At 49.9% G+C, this 12,798-nt stretch overlaps 1 protein-coding gene across 2 annotated transcripts in view; it reads left to right on the plus strand.

Annotated features, from left to right (window-relative positions):
* Window positions 1–12,186, plus strand: part of JAKMIP1 (janus kinase and microtubule interacting protein 1) — a gene marked incomplete at its 5' end in the record, with an annotated part of 70,351 nt that extends 58,165 nt beyond the window's left edge. For both annotated transcript variants that reach the window (XM_079920520.1, XM_079920521.1), the window contains 2 exons: window positions 9,225–9,290; window positions 11,884–12,186. In XM_079920520.1, coding sequence (XP_079776646.1) covers window positions 9,225–9,290; window positions 11,884–11,934 — 117 coding nt within the window. In that variant the 3' untranslated portion in view covers window positions 11,935–12,186. The remainder of the gene's footprint in view (window positions 1–9,224; window positions 9,291–11,883) is intronic.
* Between the last annotated feature and the right edge of the window lie 612 nt (window positions 12,187–12,798).

Consider the following 12,798-nt stretch of genomic DNA (forward strand, 5'->3'; position numbering starts at 1 on the left):
GAGGCTCAGGAAGATTTACTCACGTGCCTAAAGGTCACACAGCTCATAAGGAATCCTGTCTGTGAGGAAGGATCTAGATAACCAGTGGGGGTCGGTGTCACAGAAGGAGAGAGACAGAGACAGAGAATTGGAAGAAGGAGCAGGTAGAGAGCTGTGTCCGAAGCAGCAGAAGCCCCCATTAGGACTGAGAAGCCAAGATCCCCGGTGGGTTTGGAAGGGGTGTGGGGGGCACAGCCGACTGCATTCGGTTGAGGACTGAAAGGACCGTGATGAAGGGGGAAAGGGTAACTGGAGGTTATGACGGCGAACTCTTCATTCCACACTTGATTTGGGTGAGAGGACTTCGGGCATCCCCCACGACCCTCCACCTGGGCTCCCGCACTGCCCCGTCTGTGCCAGTGTGATCTGCTCGCTAGCTCCCGAGTGACCTGGCTCCGATGGGCATAGCTCCTGAGCTGGTATGATGTCTGGCACATGCTAGGAATGCTGGGGACACCAGGAGGGAGAGGATGGAGATGGAGGGGAGAGAAGGGAAAAGCATGGAGGGGGTGTGACAAGGACACTGTCACTGAACCATCTCTGTTATGGTCACATCGCTAATGAAAAGTCCCCTGAGGTGGCCGCACCCCAGCGGGACAGATCCCGAGCATCTAGCGTGACTGGGGCTCTTCAGTCGGTGCACACAGAGTGCTGGGGGTATGGGGAGGTCCCTTCCCAGGGCAAGCTGTGAAGGTCCCGATGGAGGGCCCAGCTGAGCCAGGTTTTGAAGGTAAATAGGAAGAAGCCAGGTGGCCATTGGGGGAGCAGTGTTTCAGGCAGCAGCAGAGCAGGGGTGGTCAGCTGGAGTAGCAGTGGTTTAAAAAACAGACCCTGGGACAAGACAGCCTGGCTTTGAACCCTGTTTTCCCACTTATTGGCTGTGTGGCTTTGGACAAGTGACTTAACCTCTCTGGGTCTCACTTTCCGGAGATGGTAATAATGCCTACTCACTGGGATGCTGTAAGGTTTAAGTGAACTATTACATGGAAAGTGCTCTCGGTAAGTGTAGGCAGCGTTATTGTTGCCAAGTGTCGGCTGTGAGTAGGTGTAGCAGGACCAGGACCAGACCAGGCTAAGAGCTGGATGCTGGATTAGCTAATGCCCAGCACTGGGTGTCGTTTGCAGGACTTGCCAACTGAGTGTGAATGAAGGGGTTGATTTCATGTTCAGCAAATCCAGCTCAAAGCAGAGCATTTGTGTATTTGAACCAAACAGTCATTACCCACCTGAGGATCCAGATCTCACGAAGGTGCTGGTTACAGTCTAAGTCCAGAAAGTGTGATGGAGGGGCCAGTGAGCGCACCCTAAACCCAAAGGGCAATGCCACATGTGGCCGTGACTCCCTGAAAAGCACCATGTCCCACATACGAAGAGAAAAAGGGACTCAGGTGATTAAAAAAAAAAGCAGCAGAAAGCAAGCCATGCTGGCTGTGTGGTCGATTGAGGACTAGTCTCCCTTAAAGAAGAAAATCATTTCAAATACAAGTGTTTTGGAGTGTTTGTGTAAGATCGTATGGGACCAATCACTTCCTTTTCATTTCTCTTGACCTACCTAGTAAATTGCATGTACCTAAGCATGGGGAAAGTTGACTAAGAGCGTGACCCAGGGCTGGGAGCTGCTTTTCCTTTATCTCTGGAACATTTTCAAATCAGTTGAGAATTCTGCTGAGGGTAAATGGTAGATACCCTTCCTCCCACCGAAAATGCCCTCACTCTCATTAATATGCACTGATAGGCGTCTGTCAGCCAATACCAATGACAGATGATATATCACTCTGAGGCATTAGTGAGGTAGGACATGCAAATCAGTTAGTGAGCGCCTGGTGCCTGGGAGGTGTCTAGTAAAAGGAGGACTCTCTTTATATAATTACAAACGTGGATGTTGACACCCGAGGCCGCGTTCTGTTCTGTCCACCCTGGCTACTCAAAGTGTGGTCCATGGAGCATCTCCTGGGAGCTCTTAGAAATGCAGACTCTCAGTGCCCACCCCAGACCTACTGAATAGGATTCTGTTTCTACAAGATTCCCAGGAGATTTCTGTGCAAGTTAAGTTGTTAAATGCTAGTTAGTCTGAGAGATACATGGCTGTGAGTTAGAGAGGGGTGTAAGTGTCTGTATTAGTTTACTTGGGCTGCCATAGCAAAATACTACAGACTGCATGGCTTAAACAACAGAGGTTAGATGTCCAAAATCAAGGCCTGGCTGATTGGGTTGCTGGGGAAGGCTCTTTTCCTGGTTTGCAGACAGCCACCTTCTCTCTGTGACCCCCACATGGCAAGGGGGATGCGGGGGGCAGATTGGGGCAAAGATGGGAGGGAGAGAGATTGTCCTTTTGTTATAAGACCACCAATCCTACCAGATTAGGGTCCCACCTATGACCTTATTAGGGCTTCAACATAAGAATTTAGAGGGGTCACAATTCCGTCCATAGCAGGTTTCCCGTTACATTTTTGGCTTTGTAAGGAAATGAGTTCTCATGCCTTCTTCCCTGACTCAGCTCAGGTGAGCCCCTCCTCCATCACATCATGCCACAGAATCCAGGGGAAAGGTTCCACCTCCTCCCTTCTCTGGGCTCAGCTCTGGAACTGTCAGCAAGGCTACGCCCTCCTGGCCTCCTGTTCTTCGTGGGTGGTTCGGAGCAGCTCTAGCTCCAGGCTTTGTCTTAAGGGTCCTGTGTCACCCTGTAGGCAGAAATGCTTGGCCAAACTCTCCCAGTGTGGCACCGATGTAACCGATGATGCCATGACATTCACAGATTCTTGCTCCCCCCTCTCCCAGCCCAGCATCACACGTGTAATAGCAGCAGGAAGCAGGAGCCCAGGCAGCATCTCAGGGCCTTTGCAAAAGATGCTCAGAGTTCAGAGTACATCTGTTTTACTGGGTGTTTCCTTTAAAGGGATGGGCTGGATTTGGTTCATCCAGGTGATGCCTGGGTAGAGAGACTTTCCTTACAACCAGCCCCGTGACAGCGTGATGCTGGGGACAGAGAGACCCTCCTGTCTCGAGCTTTCATTCAACAGCGTATCACTGGGCACCAGTCACGTGCTGGGCACAGGTCTGGCCGCTGGAGATGCAGCAGTGGGCAAAGTTCCTGCTTTCCTGGGGGGTGTCTTTTCATATCTTACTGAGGGGAAACAGGCAACATGCATGTAGATATCAGAAACGGTGAGACTTGAGGCTAAAATGATGTGAGAGGTGAGCCATTCAGCTATTTGAAGAGAGAACAGCAAGTACAAAGGCCCTGAGGTGGGAACAGGCTTATTATGCTGGAGAAAATGTTTACATTGTTCATCAGCTGTAGTTTTCAAAAGCAGTTCCCACCACATACAGAATTTTTAAAAGAGACCATCAACCCGAAACAATAGTTGTAATGAGCATTGTTAAAACCCCAGTTTGTAGAGTATCACATGACTTGTAAAACTCTTGGCTATCTAAGTGTTTGACCCAGTTTAATTGATGGGAAACAGAGGCCCAGGGGCCAAAACAACTTGATTAAGGGCAACCCGCCTTTAGGAAGCAGTGGCCATTGCGCTAGGGGCCAGTTCTGAGTTCGCGTCATACTAATTCCCTGAGGTTTACTACTTGTTTTTGGCAAGTGTTTGTCCTGAATTTGATAGCGTCTCCAGAAATCTGGCATTAAAAAAAAATAATTTAGAAGAAGCCACATTTCCAATGGGAGAAGGGCGTTAGGAGCCTGAGAATTTCAAACGTGCATCCCAGTGATTTTTTTTCCCTCCAGGAACATAATAAACAGCATTTTAAAGCTTCGAATGGAGAGCTACGATGTGGCGTTAGGAGCACAGGGTCTTGGGTCAGACAGGCCTGGATTCAAACCCCCCCGGCCCCGCCCGCGTAACCTGAGACAAGGTACTTCAGCTCTGTGAGCCTCTGGTGGGTGTCCTCATCTGCAGAATGGGGACACTGCCAGCACACATCTCAAGGGTTGAGGTCAATGGAGAATTTCTGTGAAGCATTTGGAAGAGAACCCACCATGAATTAAGCGCTGGACAGGTGTCAGCTCCTACCCGCTGCCCTGGGCCTTTCCCACCCAGCCTGGCCTCCACTGTAGGTTCTGTCACTCACAGTAACAAGACCCCTGCTGGAGTCCCCAGCACATGCTGATCAGGCAAGTGCGGTCCAGGCTGTGCTCCAGGACTGGGAAGAGGGAGAGTGAGATGCCCTTGGCCTTGTAGAGCTCACACCTGGTATAGTGAACACAGAGGCAGGCCCTGGGCAGGGGGTGGCCATGACGGGGGTTGGGGGGTGCTGGGAGCCAGGGAGAGACCTGCTGGTGGGGGGGACCTCGACATGTACACCTGAGGGTAGGAAGGAATAGGCCCTGCCCAAAACCCCCCAAGTCTTCCCTTCATTCTTGGAAGAAGATCCCAGGTGCATGCGCTCTGGCCCCGTGTCACCCCAGCCCTTGTGCCCAGATCCAGCCTTGCATCTGCTGTCCCCCTGCTGGGGACACATTCCTCAAATGTCACCCGAGAGCGGCTGCCCCATGGTCTTGCTTAACCAGCTGCTCCCCTGATTGACTTTTCTTCCTGTCACTTCTCACTACTTGGTCTTTGCTGACTGTCTCCCCACGAGGCTCTGAGGGCAGGGGAGCTGCTGTGTCCCAGTGTCCAGAACAATGCTGAGTGCAAGCACAGCACAGAGGCACAACACAGCACGCACAACACACAGCACACACAGCACAGCACACACAATGCACAACACAGTACATATAACACACAACTCACAGCACACACAACACAACACAGCACACACACACAACACGGCACAGCACACACAATGCACAACACAGTACATATAACACACAGCACACACAACACAGCACACACAGCACAACACACACACAACACAACACAGTACAGCACACACAACACAACATAGTACAACACACACACAACACAACACAGCACAGCACTGCCAGGCATTCTGGCAGCACTGAGCTGCATCTGACCCGGCCTGGAGCACCAGCTGCCTGCGTTGATGGGAAGAATGCGTCCCAGTTTGCCCTGGATGGCCCCTGTCCGTTTTGCCTGCATTTGGCCCATGGGATGCAGTGATGTGACGTTATCAGCCTGGCCCCAGTGGGCATTTCAGTTTTCAAGCCCTATTAAGTAAGGGGAAAAGTGGGTGCAGGAAAAAAATCAATCAGCCCATGGTACCTTTCCCAACAGAACGATTCTGCATATTTGCAAAATGTTCTCCCGGCGTGAAGATTGGAGTCGATCCACTCATATAAACTTGCTTTGTCCTCTCCCTCCCCAGGCTTTACTCCCCAGCACCAGCTGGCCTGCACCACAGATATCTGCTGAGACCACAAGCAATTGCAGTACCACCCTCACCCCTCACTGCCCCTCCCTGCCAATCCATCCACTGCACCGCAGAAGCCTTCCTAGCACGACATAGCGCCACCCCTCCCCAAAGACCCTCCCTGGCTCCCCTGTGCCCCGAAGATGAAGTCTGGGTTGCTTAGCCTCACACCCTGAGCCCCTGGGCGCTGTGCTCACCTCTACAAATGCACTGGCTGCCTCTCTCACGAGCTTCTCCTGCTCCATGTCACACCATTTTCATCTGTAATTTTTCTAACATCTACATACCAGGCTCTGTTCTAGGTGCTGGGATACAGCACTTGCTCTCATGAAGCTTATATTCCAGTGCAGGGAGACAGATCAGTGATGGCACATAGAAGGGGCTCCATAAATGTTGGTTCACTGATGGTCACACCAACCCTCTGAGTGGGAACCACTGATGCAGTTTCACAGGTGAGGTGAGTGAGTTCTCAGAGAGGGTAAGCAACTTGCCCAAGGTCACACAGCCAGGAAGTAGCAGAGCTGGAATGTGAACCCATGTCATGAGATGACAAAGCTCTTAAGCACTGCCCCTTCCAGCCTCCCATGACTGGATGAGAGACTGACCCTAGTTATTAAAAAAATTCAGGAAAGACTAGAATGAGAATCAGCTTCTCAGGCTGAGTTTTTTTAAATAAAAATATTTATTTACTTTTTTTTCACTTAATCTTTTTAAAAAAATTTATATTGGGGCATAGTTGATTTACAATGTTGTATTAGTTTCAGGTGTACAGCAAAGTGATTCAATTATACATATGCATATATCCATTTTTTTCAGATTCTTTTCCCATATAGGTTATTACAGAATATTGAGTAGAGTTCCCTGTGCTATACAGTAGATCCTTGTTGATGATCTATTACATATATAATAGTGTGTATATGTTAATCCCAAACTCCTAATTTATCCCCCCCCCATCTTTCCCTTTTGGTAACCGTAAGTTTGTTTTCAAAGTCTGTGAATCTGTTTCTCTTTTGTAAATAAGTGCAAAAAATGGGCAGAAGATCTAAATAGACATTTCTCCAAAGAAGACATACAGATGGTCAAAAAGCACATGAAAAGATGCTTAACATCACTAATTATTAGAGAAATGCAAATCAAAACTACAGTGAGGTATCACCTCACACTGGTCAGAATGGCCATCATTAAAAAGTCTACAAACAATAAATGCTGGAGAGGGTGTGGAGAAAAGGGAGCCCTCCTGCACTGTTAGTGGGAATGTAAATTGTACAGCCACTATGGAGAACAGTATGGAGGTTCCTCAAAAAAACTAAAAATAGAGCTACCATATGATCCAGCAATCCCACTCCTGGGCATATATCCAGAGAAAACCATACTTTGAAAAGATACATGCACCCCAGTGTCTATTCATAGAAGCACTGTTTACAATAGTCAAGACATGGAAGCAGCCTAAATGTCCATCAACTGATGAATGGATAAAGAAGATGTGGTACATATGTACAATGGAATATTACTCAGCCATAAAAAAGAATGAAATAATGCCATTTGCAGCAAGAAGGATGAACCTAGAGATTATCATACTAAGTCAGACAGAGAAAAACAAATATCATATGATATCACTTATATTTGGAATCTAAAAAAATGATACAAATGGACTCAGGCTGATTTTTAAAGCCCAGAAGTTGTTCCTGGGAGATTTTTGCAAATCCTTCGAAAGCTGTAAAGCATTGTCCTCCCTCCACGTGGCATTGTGATTTGCAAGGCACTTTCCCCCAGGTCCCCATTTCACCCCCAGGATTACAGGGTCACTGTGCAGTTATTACAGAAGAGGCGTTCCACACAGAGAGATTATTTGATTACATGACTCTCCAAAGTCCACCCTCTGGTAAATTGGGGACCCGGGATCCAAGCAAGGGTCTAGCCGAGTTCTGTGCTCATTCTCAGATGCTCTCTGCCTGCCCGCCTTGCAAGGGGGTCTCTGGAGGGTGGTCACAGTCTCCCTCAGGTGGAAGAGAATTAGAAACATACTAGGTTTCTCGTCCTTTATAGAGCAGGTACTCTCTGCCGACTTTGCTATAAGTACTTTGCACAGATTCACTTGCTAAATCCTCAGATGTGGGCAGCACTATTACCCCCAATTTACAGATAAGGAAACCAAGGCCAGAGAGGCTGAACTACTTGCCCAAGGTCACATATCTGAGAGCAGAAGTATTTTTCATCTCTCTTCCGTGCCAATCCATCTTCTGTTTTGCTGCCAGTGTGATCTTTCCAGAATCAAAATCTCATTATTTCCTTACTTGAAATCCTTCATGAGTTCTCCATGACACCCCCAAATCTGTAAGTTCCTCATCGGGACATTCCAGACCCTCTGAGCTCTGCCCCCCTGCACTCCCAGCTCCCTGCACACACACACAACATTCCTTCTGCCTGGAGTTCCCTTCCCTCTTTGGCGTCTGGAAAACCACAGAGGGCTGGGTTTTGTGTTTCCTCTGGACCCCCCAGCCCACACTTCAACTCCTTACACCCCTCACCTCTGCTCAAGTGTGATCTTCCCTGAGCACCCCTATGAAATAGCACCCCATTCCTTCCTTACCTCTGCTCGACTTTCTCCATGACATCTGTATTCATCCAGGGCACCATCTATGTATTTGCGTAATACCATCGTCTGAACCTGATGGGACCACACACTCGAGGCCCCGGGCATACTGAGCCATATTTGCCGAGTGGGTGAATGTGCCCACAGTGGTGGTTCTCAGGGTGGGGTCCCCCGACCAGCAGCAACCGCATCACCTGGGGACCTGTGAGGAATACAGCTTCTCAGTCCCACCCTGAACTGCTGAGTCAGAAACCCTGGGGAAGGGCTCCTGGGACCCGTAGGGCCTCCAGGGGATGCCGATCTGAGTTTGAGAATGTGGACAGAAGGCTTCTCCGGACTGATGATGGTCCACAGGCTTAACTCGGGCTGACCTGGGTCGCCGCCCTTCAGCCCGACAGCGTTCTCCAGAGGAGTGAGGTCTCCATGTACATTCAGGGTTGGCAAGGCTGTAGCCAGCTAAGCAGCTGTCCGGGGGTATCAGCCCTTGAGGGGTATTGAAGTGCTACTGGACACATGACAATCTGGAAAAGGCTGTACTTGCCAGACCCCCTGGGTGGGATGCTGTGTGTAACTGGAAGGAACAGATGGATAAACCACCGAGGCTTGGTGTGCACCCCCAGGGGCATTCGGCAGGCGCAGAGCCAAGTAGGTGACCAACTGTCCCTGTCTCCCCGGGACTGATGAGTTTCTCAGGACTCTGGACTTTCAGTGCTAAAACCAGGAAAGTCCCAGGCAAATGGGGACAGTTTGTCATCCTAAAACCTAGCACTACGTGGGCTTCTGAGAATCTGAGTGGACGCTACAGCCATGCCTACCACTGGCACTCATCTCTGCACCAGCTCTGAGGCTCCAGCTAAATAAATCTTGGCCAAGTCATTTGGCGCTGCTTCAAATCCGTGATCTCTATTAACCTGCCCCGGGCGCCTCCGTGTCCTGGCCTAGTCTTGATGTTTATGTTTTGAAAAGAGTACGCGCTGTATAATTCCATTACGATGCATTTCAAGAAGAGGCAAAATCTACTTTTAGTGACAGAGGTCAGAATAGAGTCCCATGGGGGCCTGAGGGAGCCTCCTGGGTGCTGGGGAAGCCCTCAGTCTTGATTCACGGGGTGGAGAGACAGGCCTGCACACGTATAAAAGTTAGTCGAGCTGCCCACTTATTATTTGTATGTGTCACTGCTTATACGCCATACCACGATAAACAACGAAGAGTAAGGTTTGAACCTGGAAATGTTACTTTTTCTGATACGGAACTTAATGTGTTGCAGAGAATCCGAGAATTGGAGGATAAACTGGAGGTCCAGAAGCGACATCTGAAAGAGCTGGAGGAAAAGGTGAGTGGTGTGAGCTCAGACCAGCCCCTGGGCTTCTCTCCATGAGTCGTTCACGTGGAATATTCTCTTCTCCTGTCAGTTTCATGCAACCCAAGGAATGGGCTCTGTCTCCAGCCCTCCCTTCTCTGCCCATGTCCCCCAAACTGGCAGTCCAAGAAGTAGATAGCCTCATCAAGTACTTTTCTAGGGAAGAAAAGCACAGTCCGGGGGCTTCCCTGGTGGTGCAGTGGTTGAGAGTCCGCCTGCCGATGCAGGGGACACGGGTTCGTGCCCCGGTCCGGGAAGATCCCACATGCCGCGGAGCGGCTGGGCCCGTGAGCCATGGCCGCTGAGCCTGCGCGTCCGGAGCCTGTGCTCCGCAACGGGAGAGGCCACAACAGTGAGAGGTCCGCGTACCACAAAAAAAGAAAAAAAAGAAAAGTACAGTCTGGGATCAACTTTGTGTGAGGGAGGAGGAGGGTGTCTATTTTTTTTTCCACCAAAGACCTTCAGGTGAACCCCCTCTGACACTACCTCACCTTCTTTTGTGAGCCGTAAACCAGCCACAGACATTGGACTCATTCACCTTGAACGACATATATGCCAAAAACCAGTGAGCGTTCTTAGAAGTCTCCTCCCTCCAGCAGGAAGTATGGCTGACACCCAGCCCCATTGTCTCCCTACGGCTATCACCATTTTAAGAGTGAGAGCATTGAGCCTGAGAAAGATTCAGACACTTGTCCATGATCCCACAGCTGGAAAGTGACACCCGGGGTCTCCAGGGATGTCACACCAGTGCCCCCGCCACACGTTGTTGGTCCAGACGGACAAATGAGTCCACACATGCGGCATCTTTGTCAGGGCACTTACCACTTCCTGTCCATCCACTAGCTTTTATTCATCTCTTTATCCAAGACAGTTCTTGCCACAGAATAGGGCATCATCAAATGCTTGCAGAATGAGTGACAGATGAGTAGAGAGAAAACCTACAACTGCACATTTTATATCGCACAGGTACGCTCACATGTGGGAACAGGTGAAGGGCTCTGACCCCATCGGGCTGGTCCGTTGGGGACAATGTGCCCCAGGAAGCTTGAAGGGTGATGTGCCGTCACCCCGGGGAAGCAGTTGGAGAAAGGGCATTTCTGGGCTTCAGGTATCTGAGGCTGGCCTTTGGAGAGAGGAAGCCGTCTCATTCCATGGACAGAGTGAGGCCAAAGTCACGAAAGCCACCAGAGAGCAGATTCAGGGCTATCTACAAATGGGATGACGGCCCGCTCTGTCTAGAGGGAATCCAATACAATGGCCCAAAGAGACAGAACAGCTCTTCAGATGGTACACCAGCTTCTCTCCTGGGAGTCAGCTATTACACAGGTTAATTCACCTTCTTGGCATCTTCCCATCTGCACCTGGAGCCCTGGGGCCTACCAGCCTGCACAACCAGCAGTGGGGCAGCAGAGGGTCATGGCTGGAGGATTTGGACCAGTTCTCCTGTTGGCGCCCTGGAAATCCCATGGAAATTCAATTTAAGCAGATTCCTAGAGTCCCCATCTGCTGTATGCCATCCCCCCTCCCCAGCTTCCAAGGTTATTTTGAGGAGCTGAGGGGATCTCAAGGATACTTCAAGGATTTCCCCGCGGGCACTACTGGCCTGGGCTGGTAGAAAAATAACTCCAGCCACCATGGTCAGTGGTCAGGAACTCTGTCCCTGCCGTACTCCGCAGGCTGGTCTTGGCAAGGACCTCCCCTACCCCGGGCCTCAGTTTCCTCATGTAGAATATGAAGAGCTAGGTGATTCTAAATGCCCCTTCTAGCTCTAACTTCCAGTGATTCTAAATTTTGTTTAAAATTTGGTGGCTGTCTGTTTGGATTTTCATTTTTTCAATAACAATTTAGGAAAAAAATAATGAATTCTTTTCAAAAGCCCTGGATAATGTTCAGACGTTTCACCTACTCACCAGCAATTCTTTTTGAATAACGCAAGTAATAAATAAACTAAGGGAAAAAACTCTACTCTCAAACTGACCTGTATAATTTTTCATTCCCTTAAAGTCATTTTTTTCTGCAAATTTTTTCTTTTTAAAGTAGACTAATCAAATGGTAAAAAGATTTTAAACAGTGGAATCTCTTGGGAGAGGGGGCCCTGGCAGGGATGGTATAGGGGCCGGTCCGCAGGTCGGACTGGATGACCTGTGACCTGGGTGGAATCTTCCTTGATCCTTGTACGCATGTCATGCCTGGCCTTTGGTGGGACCATCAGCTAGGACTATTGGAGAGGTCTTCCTCTATATATGCTGTCCTGCCAGGTTCTTCAAGAAAGTCACACCTCTGCACCAAAAAGCCCTGGTCCATGGTGTACATCTCCCCTGTCTAAATTAGCCAGATGTTTGGGGACTGTGTAGGGACAACCCACCCTGGGTGACACATCCCACAGGATGGGTTTCTCCGGTGAAATCCACTCCTACAGCCCACTGACTTCCTGTTTCTCTTTCCAAACCCAACCCCGGTGGTGTAGTTCTTGTGAAATGCTGTCATTGAGTTCCATACTACATATCTTACATCTTTTTTTCTTTTCTTTTTTTCCCCCTCATTTTCTTTTGGTCTTATTTTATAGTTTTTGTTCCTTTTTTTGTTTTTCTCACTAGCATTCATTCTGTGGCCTTGATGACGTCAGTGAGCCAGGAACTCGGGTTGGTATCCTTTCATTTTCACTGATAAAAATGATTTTTCTAAAAAGGAGATTTCCTCCCAGCTCTGACTGTAACATTCCTTTAGGTGCCATGGAAAGTGGCCTTGTGGTAGATTGCCCCTGGTCAGGCTCACTGGCCCCAGGGCATCCAGGGGTCACTGGCGAGTTCCACCCCTGAGAGGAAGATCAGGGAGCGCTCTGTGAATAGGATTGGACAATGGGGACCTGGTTGTCCCCCTGTTGTATTTTATCTTGAGAAGGCGGTTGTGGCTTTTCCCCAAGGTTCTTTCTATTTTGGCTTTGGTTTTGGGTGCTCTCTATTGCCTGTGGGACAGTAAATTCACCGTAGGGTCCAGACCAGGGTGGGCTTCTGGGATCAGGGGTCTGCAGGAGTAGGAGGCTGATGGGCAAGTCCATGACCTGCATACAAAATGCCCAGGAAGCCTGTGTAAAGAGCCCAAGCTCCTTGCCTCTCCCCCACCACCTGCCCTGGACCCCAGGCCTGGTTTTGATGCCATCCCGGCAGCTGGTCCTTCTCTGATCGTTGGACCCTGAGTGTGTCTCATCCTGAGTTCCTTCTTTGGCACCCAGGCCTCCCCCGTTCTCCCTGTTCTGAGTGTCCACCATGGACTGGGGTCTGCCAGGGCCCCTAGAGTCTAGAATTCCGCTGCTGAATCCAGCCCAGGTGAGGGCCCTGTGAATTCTGAGGATGCCCACAGCCTACTAGCCGCCTGGACCCCCAGGCTGAGCTCTGACACCTGTCCCTGCCTGATACTGTGGATACCCTGAGCCCAATCCCTGCACACAGGGCTCTTCCTTGGACCCTCTGTGCCCTGGTCC

Source organism: Stenella coeruleoalba (assembly GCF_951394435.1).
Source record: "Stenella coeruleoalba genome assembly, chromosome: 4".
NCBI classification, from domain to species: Eukaryota; Metazoa; Chordata; class Mammalia; order Artiodactyla; family Delphinidae; genus Stenella; species Stenella coeruleoalba.